General features: G+C 39.0%; 1 protein-coding gene across 1 annotated transcript in view; it reads left to right on the top strand.

Moving 5' to 3' along the window:
• The window catches only part of HCN1 (hyperpolarization activated cyclic nucleotide gated potassium channel 1), a gene marked incomplete at both ends in the record, with an annotated part of 366,245 nt that overhangs the window by 250,856 nt on the left and 102,841 nt on the right, over window positions 1-12,548 (top strand). The window contains one exon of the mRNA XM_082651315.1: window positions 4,241-4,459. Within this exon, the coding sequence (XP_082507441.1) occupies window positions 4,241-4,459 (219 nt within the window). The remainder of the gene's footprint in view (window positions 1-4,240; window positions 4,460-12,548) is intronic.

Below are 12,548 nucleotides of genomic sequence, written 5' to 3'. Positions count from 1 at the left end.
GGATTTCAAGAATGAAATATCATTTTAAATAATATGTACATTCAAAATTTTTATAGAACACATTGCTTGTTAATTAAGTATTCCACTTCTTGGTCACGGAACATCTAGAATTTGGGGAACCTTAAGTGTATTCCTGAGAGTAGTTATATATATATACATATGAACTCTGTTCATTCCCCAAAATTAAAACTGTGCATGGGTTCATTATACAATTTGCGTTGTATAATATAATATACAAATAATTTTCTTTCTTTAAAATTAAATTTTATTTTATAGTTCTCTCTCTCTGGATAGTTTACTGTGGCAGCATGCCTTTATTATATAAAAAAAAAATAAATTTCACTTTAAGAACCTTAACTCTTTCAACTAAAAGAGACTAGTTAGTTTTCATTTGTCAGCAGCCATATACTGTTCCAAAGTTTATGAGGTTGGGTTTTTTTTTTGCGGTACGCGGGCCTCTCATTGTTGTGGTCTCTCCCATTGCGGAGCACAGGCTCCGGACACGCGCAGGCTCAGCGGCCATGGCTCACGGGCCCAGCCGCTCCGCGGCATGTGGGATCTTCCCGGACCGGGGCACGAACCCGTGTCCCCTGCATCGGCAGACAGATTCTCAACCACTGTGCCACCAGGGAAGCCCTGAGGTTGGGTTTTTAAACCTTATCATGTTCTATTTTAATCTATAAATTTGATTTTAGAAAGCCCTATTAAAACAATGAACAAAAATATCCATATAGATTCAATATATTTCTTAAATTTATGATAATTTAAGAGTTAATTTGACAAAGGCAGGGATGGCTTCATGGGTATGTGGTGTATGACCTGGCTGTTGCAAAGGGACCTACTTTGGGAAGGACCCTGTGCTTGGATTAAAGCTCTGCTACAGCCATCTTGAAATTCATAATAATGTTATCTTTGAATTTATGTTTTGTATGTGAAGTCCACTGGGACAACAAAGCATGAATATGAGCATCGGAGCTGCCAGGTGGCAGCTGTGCATACACAGGTCCAGGCCTGAGGGCACAGCAGGAAGTACAGAAGCCAAGCAACGGGCCAGGCAGCAAGGCACACATATGCACGCCTCAGCAGTCTGGGATGCTATACGTCCCCAGTGTGGCCAAGCCGGAACTGGGCTCAGGTTAGCAGTGGCAAAGGCAGCAGCAGTGTGACATAGGAGGGGCTTCCCATGCCAGCAAGGATAGGACCATGGTAAGGGCCACCTGCCTATCAGTCTCAGGAGCCCATCTCCAAAGAATCTACACAAATATTAAATCTCTTGCCTAAGTTCCAAGACAGAACCTGCAGAGCTCAAGCAATAAACTTTATCAATAAATTATTACAAAATAAAGGAGTTCACATGGCCACTGAAATAAAGGTTATCAGGGAGTTATTAAAGTTCTTGAGTGTGAAATGTCCAGATCTGAAAAATCCTGCAACACTGCAAAGCAAATATACACAAGCCTAGAAATACGGATTACATTTACAGATCATCACATATAATGGAAAATAACACTATTTTCATATGAAATTTTAAATAAGCCAGTTATTAACAAGGAAGACAATTTTTAAATTAAATTTTCCTTGTAATTGAAAATATAGGGGCTTCCCTGGTGGCGCAGTGGTTGAGAGTCCGCCTGCCGATGCGGGGGACACGGGTTCGAGCCCCGGTCTGGGAAGATCCCACATGCCGCGGAAAGGCTGGGCCCGAGAGCCATGGCCACTGAGCCTGCGTGTCTGGAGCCTGTGCTCCGCAACGGGAGAGGCCACAGCAGTGAGAGGCCCGCGTACCGCAAAAAAAAAAAAAAAAAGAAAATACAGGAATAGAATACATAAACAGGCATTATGGATTATATAAAAATCATGAAACTACTTTTGGTTTCTTGTACGACCTGGGCAAGTTATAGGAAATGTCAGAGGAAATATTAAAATATCATTGCATACATTTACATTTAACATTAAATTCAGTATAAAAGCAGTGTGGGGCTTCCCTGGTGGCGCAGTGGTTGAGAATCTGCCTGCCAATGCAGGGGACACGGGTTCGAGCCCTGGTCTGGGAAGACCCAAATGCCGCGGAGCAACTGGGCCCGTGAGCCACAACTACTGAGCCTGCGCATCTGGAGCCTGTGCTCCGCAACAAGAGAGGCCGCGATAGTCAGAGGCACGCGCACCGCGATGAAGAGTGGCCCCCGCTTGCCACAACTAGAGAAAACCCTTGCACAGAACGAAGACCCAACACAGCCAAAATAAATAAATAAATAAAAATAAAAGCAGTGTAAAGCTTCTTTGTTGTGATGGAATTGTTCTGTACGTTGACGGTGATGATGAATACAGGAACCTACACGTAACAGAACTGCATAAAACTAAATACACAAATGAGTACACATTTAGTGAAATATGAATGAGATCAGTGGATTGTAGCCATGTCAATTTCCTGTTGTAACATTGCACTATAGTTTGCAAGATGTCACCATTCAGGGAAACTGATGAAGGGTACGTGAGATATTTCTCTATTATTTCTTACAATTTCCATGTTAATCTATAGTTATTTTAAAATAAAAACTGTAATTTAAAAAATCACATTCAGTTTCATAAATGTGATTTATATGAAGAGTTAATCCTAATTAAAAATTATTCCATGAGAATTATCAGCTCCAAATGTACTAAAATGTATACATTAAAATAATTTATCGGAGCTTCCCTGGTGGTGCAGTGGTTGAGAGTCCGCCTGCTGATGCAGGGGACACGGGTTCATGCCCCGGTCTGGGAAGATCCCACACGCCGCGGAGCGGCTGGGCCCGTGAGCCAGGACCGCTGAGCCTGCGCGTCCGGAGCCTGTGCTCCGCAACGGGAGAGGCCACAACAGTGAGAGGCCCGCATACCGCAAAATAATAATAGTAATAATAATAATAATTTATCAAAAATTTATCCTAATGTCCCAGGCTATAAAATACTCTTAATAGTTCCAGTAACAGTTGCATCAACAGAAAGATCTTCCTCAAAATTAAAAATGTATCAGAAATTATTTGTGATCTTGCATTAGCCAAAAGCAACATGTCATTTTCAATTTTATCACTGAAGATGAAATTATTAATTGTATGAGTTTTGATGACCTAAGGAATGAATTTGTCAGAAAATTACGCCAGAAAAATTGTATGATCAATCAAGATATCACAGTAGTATAGTATTACTTGTATTTTATATAATTATGACAGCAATATTTCACTTTTTGAAATGTGTAAATTTGTGTTGTTACTCAACCAGCACTATTTTCCTAAGTTTTATAAGTAATAAAATGTTTTAAGGAAAAGTCTTTATATATTATTATCTTTAACAGTATCCTTTTTCCCTACATTTTGCACTAAAACGCTTCAGATTTTTATTTTGCACTGAGTCTCATAAATTATGTACATCCTGGACTAGGGAGTTTGAGACAAATTGATCAAAAAAGTCCTTTAAATTTTATCAGACACTATATAAAACATATTGAACAGCTTATTTTTGTAGAATTGAGCTTAGAATAAAGTTTTGAAATGACATCAGAAATTGCATCTAATAACTAATCTCTGAAGTCAGGTTTTTTTTTCAGTGTCTGCCAAGATATTATTTTGCTTATGTTATTCTATTTTATTTTATTATTTTATAGAAAGCCAACAAGATTCATCCATCAACAACCCTGCCATTTGAATTTCAATAAACATTACTCACATGACTCAGAGAAGGCTTCAAGGAAGTCTTTTCATTTATCAGATCTGTATTTCCAAATTATGTTTATTTTTCATTTAAGACATATAGGAGTAGGGACTACACAAGTCTACCATTTGGACTTTCAAAATCTAACATCATGGTTTTGATAAAAATTCCTATACTTAGGCCTATCTGCTTCACATCTATCTGCAGCATTTCTCAGCTTGCAAATATATTGCTAGAGAATGACCAGATTTCCTGGAAACTTTAAAATGAGCTAATCAGCGTTCATTCATTATCCCAAAAGGAATGTTTAGTTTTTAAAATAACACATCAAAAACTGACTAGGATTGTGTATTATAACAGTAGACTATTTCTATTTCATTTTTCTGGGTAAGCGTTGAAAAACATCGTCATGTGATTAGCTACTGGGGAGAAGTACCTGTGTAAATGCTCTATTACAAGAATGTTGTAATGCTTCTGTGTACGGGTCATACTTTCTCATGGTTTTTCTTCTGCTATCCTAATGGTTCAGTCTACTTCCTCTTTTCTGTTGCAGAATGACTCTTGGGGAAAGCAGTATTCATACGCACTCTTCAAAGCGATGAGTCACATGCTGTGCATCGGGTACGGAGCCCAGGCCCCAGTGAGCATGTCTGACCTCTGGATCACCATGCTGAGCATGATCGTGGGAGCTACCTGCTACGCCATGTTTGTTGGCCACGCCACAGCTCTAATCCAGTCTTTGGATTCTTCAAGGCGGCAATATCAAGAGAAGGTAATTTGTTTTATCTCTAATACGTTCAATCAGCTAGTTTGTAAACTTAATTGTGTTCAGATAACTAAACTATGCCCTCTATCAAAACTACAATGAGATAAAATGTTTAAAGGAGGAAAACACAATCTGTTTCCATATTTTGAAGTGTCTTCAAGGTGGTCCTCGTAGCTTTTGTTTCCAGTTTCTCTCTTAAATAATACATATTTTTTAAAAAAATCTGAATTTTCATTCACAGAAAAAAATAGTTACCTGTTTCAAAATGTATGAGACTAATTTAAGGTATTATCATTGTTCATGTTCTATAATTTTTCAACAGTTAAGATAATATAAAGACTTTTCTTATACAGTTAGAAAAATATGTTGTTAGCTGATTAAATGCAGACAGGCAGCCATTGCACGTCTCTCTGTGCCTCTCTGCATGTTACAATCATAATTTATATTAAGTCCATATGCATAGCTGAACATATGTTGCCCTTGTAGCTAGATAAGTCACCACACACCCTCTTTAAAATGCATATTAACAGCTGCTATCATACATTCACATGCACAATATGTTAATTTAAATGATTGGTGCTCTAAACTTTTCTCAGAAGAGAGACAAAAAGTAAATTCGTTCACTGATTTATTCATCGGATTTTTTTAATATGCTGAATTACTTTGGTTGGGACTAGACCTTGGATAATCAGCCAGTACTTATATTCTTCACCAAATATCAGTAACTTTCTGACAGGTAAGAATGTGGGGGTTTTTTTTGTTGTTTTTTTGTTTTGTTTTGTTTTGGTTTGGTTTTTTTTTTTTGCGGTACGCGGACCTCTCACTGTTGTGGCCTCTCCCGTTGAGGAGCCCAGGCTCCGGAAGCGCAGGCTCAGCGGCCGTGGCTCACAGGCCCAGCCGCTCCGTGGCATGTGGGATCCTTCCGGACCGGGGCACGAACCTATGTCCCCTGCATCAGCAAGCGGACTCTCAACCACTGCACCACCAAGGAAGCCCAATAAGAATGTTTCATAACTGAAGGAAGACTTTCTAATGTGGTAGCTCTGTTGAATATGACAGAATATATAATATGCACCTTGCCAAAGAACATATCTGAAAGTAATGGTTAAAATAGTTCTAGAATACGTCTCTTGGTGAGTGATAACAGCTTAGACTCATAATTACTCACAAAACAGCCAAAGATCTTTCATTTGTGGCTTTATTTACAGAAGTTTTCAACACTTTAGTCACACAATAGGAAAAAAGGGAACCTAGATACTTTATTTCTCTTGAATTTAATTACGCTGCCACCAACTATTACAGTGAGCAAGCTGATGTTTTATTACTGAAGTAATGAAAAGATGAACCACCAAAATAGCTTCAAGGTTCATTTTAAAATAAAGCCTCCAATTAAACTGCAAAGAACAAAGCACATAGTAAGGGGAAAGAAACTTCATACGATGGTGATTTTTAGTAAAAATTATATGCTCAATAGAATTTGGGCTAAATTTATGGGGATTTGAGATAAGACTACATGTATGTTTCTGTTACACTATTTCTTTTTCCCTTTCAGTGGATATTGCTTTTCATAAAAATGCTCTTTCCCACTTCCTTTTTACCTACATCATTGCTACATATTTTCTTAAAAATAAACAAATCTTGGGCTTCCCTGGTAGTGCAGTGGTTGAGAGTCCGCCTGCCGATGCAGGGGACATGGGTTCGTGCCCCGGTCCAGGAAGATCCCACATGCCGCAGAGCGGCTGGGCCTGTGAGCCATGGCCGCTGAGCCTGCGCGTCCAGAGCCTGTGCTCCGCAACGGGAGAGGCCGCAACAGTGAGAGGCCCACGTAACGCTAAAAAAATAAAAAATAAAATAAAATAAACACATCTTTAATTTCTAGAATTGTGTTTATTAGCATTGTATTGCCTATTAAGTCAATTCACCATTTTTATGTTCTTAGACCTGCTCTATAAGCCATGTTTAACTTGGCAACCCAATCTATTCAACTATGTAGTCATAAACATTTACATGCAAATATGTTATGATGTTCTTCATAATTCAAGTCATCAAATTCTTGATCTTACAAGTGCTTAATAGAGGGCAAGGATACTGGGGTAACTTTTTGTTACTTTCTGACATTTGAAGCAATTTAGTCAGGAATAGCTGATTAAAGAAATATAATTTTTTTTGGTCTTCAAGATCTGTCAAGAAGTTTGGTTCTAGAATACCGTTCCCATTTTCTACTCAGCATAATTTAGGTCTTAAAGACATTGTGTTACTTTTTTAAATGTATACTTTCATGAACAATAAATGTCTTATTTTCAATTCAGTCTTATAGAATTGTTCTGCATAATGTATGATTGGCTTGCAGCTTCCTTTGTGATTTGGCCACTTTGGGTTTTTTTTAGATAAACTACTCATAACACAGAATTCACCAGTAACTGTTTTAAAGTGTACAGTTCAATGGTGTTCAGTCCATTCATAATGTTGTGCAACCAGCACCACTATCTAGTTGTAAGACACTTTCATCCTTTAAGCATTAAGCAGTCACTCCCCATTTTCCCCTCCCCCATCCCAAGGCAACTACTAGTCTGCTTTCTTTCTATTGATTTCCCTATTCTATATACTTCATATAAATACAATCATATAATATGTGACCTTTTAAAATATTTTTGCGGCTCATCCAGTTTGTATCATGTATCAGTGCTTCATTCCTTTTTACGGCTGATTAATGTTCCATTAATTAGTTAGTTAATGTTTTGTTTATCCATTTATGAGTTGATGGATTTTGAGTTGTTTCTACCTTTGGCTACTGTGAATAGTGCTGCTGTTAACATTCGTGTACAAGTATTTATTTGAGTACCTATTTTCATTCCTTTAGGTGTATACCTAGGAGTGGAATTGCTGAGTCATATAATAATTCTAGGTTTAACTTTTTGAGGAACTGATTAATTATTTTTGTAGTTAGTATTTGTCTTTGGGTATTGGAACCATCTGCCATGGATGTCTGCAAAATTAGTAGTGATACTACTTTCACTGCCGTGTATCCAGTAACATATTTTTGATGCAAAAGAAGTGAGCTGTAACCAATAGCTATTATAGTAGCCTTTCAGAATGTGTTGGTCTTCAACCACCTAATCTGGCTCCAGAATTCATTCCTCTCCATCACTTACCATATTCTTTGTCTCAGGTGAACATATTTTTAAGTCTAGTCTGCTACAAGTCACCTAGCCCACAATTTTACTTTGGAATCTCAGAGTCATTTAATTCTTCCTTCCCAGGGAACATCTCTTCAATCTGGATCCCCCAAGTTTAAGTAGTTCTATCATCCCGAGCAGTAGAATAAGGTCCCCTGATTATGAGATCCTAATCTACACAATATACCAATGCTGATAATCTGACAGGGTTATAGTGTCGATCATCCTCATTGTTATTACTTTCTCTCTTGACCAAAACAATGTGTGATGATCTTTATATTGTCACATTGCAGGTTAAACTTGGACTTGAAGCACATAGTATGCTGCTCATTTCATGGGCTATCATATTTTGTATTCTTTTACGTTTCTGACAGCTATGTTTCCCCTTCTCTTAGGTATAGACTTTATGGTGTAAAATGCATAGTATTTAAAATGTGCCTCCCCTGATGCTCTGCTCTGGATTACCAGCAGTCTGCATAGTTTCTGTTACTGGTTACTGAACAAGCTCAACTTTGAAATATCCAAACACAGTGGTTTGGTTTGGTTTTGTTATTTTTATCTCCAGTTACTGTTTTTATTTAGTGAGGTTCATCTTTCCTGGGCAAATTAAATCTTTCCGCATCCCCACCCAGGACTTTGTGGGACTGGAAGAGCCAGGAGTGAGAAAGCTGGGCTTGCCCTGTAGGCTCACTTCTCTCTTCTATTATAAGCCTACTAGGAGCTGCTGTTATGTCTTCTCATCAAGGTGGAAGATAGCAGTGAGGAGGAAAGGGAAGGGAAGAGGCAGTTTGGATGTACCTGCTAGAGCTGTTAAACTAGTGTCCCTGGGTGGGTCTGGCAGATAAGTAAAACTGGCACTTTCTTTGAGAGATCCTTTGGGCATTTTAGGTGAGCCCCACTGAGTCCCTGTACTTCCCTAGAAGAGGCCCTGAGAATTTGGCAGTCATCTGCAGCCTCTTTCTGCTGAGGGCTCCTTGCTCTGCCAGTGGGCACTCTTGGACGGGACCGAAGATGTAGTGCTGGCCCTCCTATATCACTCAGGTCTGATCCACAGAGAAGCCCTCATGCATCCCTCTCTTAGCCCATCTCTCAGCACTGCTGCCTCCTCCACCAAAGCAATGAGGAGCCTGTGTCTAGCCTTCTTCAGTTCCTTGGCAGGAGTCAGGCCCCAGTGTCCACAGGCTATTTACATGTTTTTGGAGGTGATCAGACCCCAGACTCACGTCTCTCAACTAGTGAACTTACTTCAAAAATCCCCAAGTGATTTTCTTGAAGCTCCCCCAACAGGTCAAGTGTTAGAAGATAGCCTCCCCTGTCCCAAAGCAGGCTGGGAAAGGGACTCAGAGAAGAGCAATCATTCTCCTCAAAGAAATCGGTTCCCTATCGTCAGGAAAATTCTCACTCTGCTCTCTGACCTCTGTAGACCTGCAGAAGTCTTGATCCTTGGATCATCGTTTACAATTGTAAATCCATGTAGGAGAGAGGAGCCTCAGAATATCTATCAGATATTCTGATATCGCAGATGAGCAGTTCAGTGAACATGAGGAAGGAAGAGTAAGTCCTAGTCTAGCAGCTTTTTAGACCTTTTTTTAAATCTCAGCTCTTCTCAAAGCCTCTTCCACAGATAATGGAAATAAATCATAAACATACACATATGTATACATATATACTACACATGTATATATATATGGTTTATTGTTGAATTACATGTATAATTGTTTCCTGGTCAACTGAGTTTGGAAATGTTGATTGAAACAATGAATTGAAAAGGTTTTTTGCTATAAGTTTGTGTGCCCTGAGCATTGAACATTTTGTCTCTTCCCTCTATGCCAAACCCCCACGTATTTTTTTTTTTTTTTTTTGCGGTACGCGGGCCTCTCACTGTTGTGGCCTCTCCCGTTGCGGAGCACAGGCTCCGGACGCACAGGCTCAGCGGCCATGGCTCATGGGCCCATCCGCTCCACGGCATGTGGGATCCTCCCAGACCGGGTCACAAACCCGTGTCCCCTGCATCGGCAGGCGGACTCTCAACCACTGCGCCACCAGGGAAGCCCCCCTCCCATGTATTTTAAGTGATTAATGTACACTTTGGGAAACATCTATCTAGACATACTGCTCACAGTGACCATTCCTTTTTTTTAAACTGACCTTGGGTAGTTACCAACTTCTCTAGATATATCCACAGTTCATCTAGTCTTGAAATGAAACTGCTTTAGATCACTGTGTCTTTATACTGTTGTATCTTAGTCCTTACACTTGGGCACCCCTGGGAAGCCTACTATTATATCTAAACTTGACACTCTCTTTCCTGTCAAATAATTATAGTAATAGCAGCTTTTAGGTGTGCAATTTTCCTTCTGTAATAAGCAAGAATTTTAACACAAAACACATTATGAATTTAGAGTAAGAAGTTTTCAACTCACCTTGGTGTACCTGATGTACATGAATGATTTTTAGTGTGAAATTTGAACATGACAAATATTTAATTGTATGAGGAAATTATCAAATTGAAATAACTTTATACACTGAATAGCTTCTGAATCCAGGAAGCAGAGTGTATATAAACCTAAGGCAGGTGCAGGAATGATTTGTTTAAATAGACTGTGCTTTCTAGTGATAGAGCACAAGGCAGTGAGCCAGTGCTGCCCTGGGCTTCAAATATTGATTATGTTGCCTAAAATTGTAAAAACTACTGATTCTTCGTTTAATAATGATAAGAAATTGAAATTCTAAATTTATCCAAATGGACAAAATTTTATCATGTTTACAAGTGTTTATATGATGTCCATTAAAATCCCTTTGGAATAAGGAGGTACAGTTTAATGTAAGTAGTCTCTCAACCATACAGGTGAGTTATATGTAATCCTGCATGAACCATATTGAATTATACAATTTTATGTAATCATATGAAAAACACTATATCCTAAACCAAGTCAGTTCAGACAAATATTATTTCCTTGGTTTTAATTCATAATCCATAGATACTTATTCTTTCCTTGTAAATGAAGGACTATAGTCAGGACTGCCACATAAATTTCATATTCCCCAGAAATATTTTTAATCAGTCTAATCTTCCAAATTTGTATAAGGCAAGGTTATGACCAGAGACAAAGGCTGGACACTAAGACCTGCTGTCATTTTCAAGCTACTTAAATCTCATTTGCAAGAAAGCAAATTACAGGTCATTTAAAATAAAGTGATTATGGCTAATATATATACTTTCATGGTAATATGCCCTTCAAAAAGAATTTGGTTGGAGGAGGAATGATGCCAAACCAACTTTTAAACTCTTATGGATCTCATGGCCAAATCTCTCTTCCAGCCACATAATTATTGTTCTCGCAACAAACCAAATGATTCTGACCTGCCTCCAGAACCTTTCATCCTCCCTCCTTACATACTTTAATCCCTTTTAGTGTTTACACAGGTTCTGCCCTTCCCTTTGGAAGACTGTGACACCTTCCCTGATTATCCCAAGCTATAATAATCTGTTTATTGTGTACATTCTATATGTTCAGAGGGAATATAACACCATGATGGGAAGACCTGTGTCTTTGTTATTGTGTATTTCAGCCACACACATAGAAGCCTCAGTGCTGCGATGCTCAGAGGGGACAGTGAGGATTAAGAATATTTGCAGGTGTCCAAACTTTTTTTTTTTTTTTTGCGGTACGCGGGCCTCTCACCGTTGTGGCCTCTCCCGTTGCGGAGCACAGGCTCCGGACGCGCAGGCTCAGCGGCCATGGCTCACGGGCCCAGCCGCTCCACGGCATGTGGGATCTTCCCGGACCGCGGCAGACTCTCAACCACTGCGCCACCAGGGAAGCCCACTGAGCGCATTCTTAGTGGGAAGAGGTGGCTCTAAAATCAATGTGCATTCAGCAAAATGTTTCATGGGTTTTCTTCATTATTAGTAAATGCCTTCTTCCTTCCTTTACAAATGAGAATGCCATGAGCAAAACTCCCACATGGTTCCTTAATTAGTTGGAAAGATTTCCAATTCGGCTATACTTTTGCTTCCCAGGAGCTGAACTTTACATACTCTGGTATGTTAAACTGGTAGTACTGCCAAACATTCTCAGGCCGGGGCAACCCTCAGACTGGGAATATCTGCGAGATTTTCCCATAGAAAAATAGCAGTGCCATAACCCTTGGGTTAGCTTCATGTGGCCCCTTGAGCTGCTAACAAATTGGGCTCCTGGCAGAATAATACTTTATGTGATCAGCTGGGAAAAGTGTTAGTACATTAACTGAGTACTGTTATAGAGATAGGTACAAGTAAAGATAGAGAGCTTGAGGCTGTTAATTTAACCAAGGAGAAAAACAGAATTTTGCCTATTGTAAATCTCTTTTACTAATGATTTTCAATCTTTGTATTTTAATATATCCCAGTGGTATCCCTTTCACTCGGTGATACTTTCCGTACCAAAACTCAGTGGTATATGCTGAAATTTCCTGCGTCTTTGTTGTGGGTATTCATGGTTTCAGGACTGTATGAGTTGCTAAAGATTTGTCCTCACCAATCCTTCTTTAGTTCCTTGCAGTTTACATTTATCATTGACAGCACATCTGATACCTGTTTCTAATGGCTCTAAAGTAGAGTTGTATTTTCTACTATTTTCTTTTATTGGTTGATGTATGGATATAATTTTTGAGAAATGTTTGAATTTTCATTTGCATGTTCTTCTTGAAGTTCTTTTTCAAGTGTTTTGCTGTATTGTATTTGTGTCCCTTATATGTCATAAGACATAAATACACTATTAAGCACTTTTACAGGGCAAAAGCTTGTCACCAGGGATCCACTAATCTGACAAAAACCCACAATGGGCAAGAATCACTTCATGTACTTGGATTTGTTTAGTTAGATCACTGGGATCCATTGGAAATGGGCCTTGAAGAATGTAGAGGAAATCAACAGG

Source organism: Grampus griseus (assembly GCF_964374135.1).
Source record: "Grampus griseus genome assembly, chromosome: 3".
NCBI classification, from domain to species: domain Eukaryota; kingdom Metazoa; phylum Chordata; class Mammalia; order Artiodactyla; family Delphinidae; genus Grampus; species Grampus griseus.
Note: the sequence above shows the minus strand (reverse complement) of the source record. Positions and strands in the feature narration are given on the sequence as shown.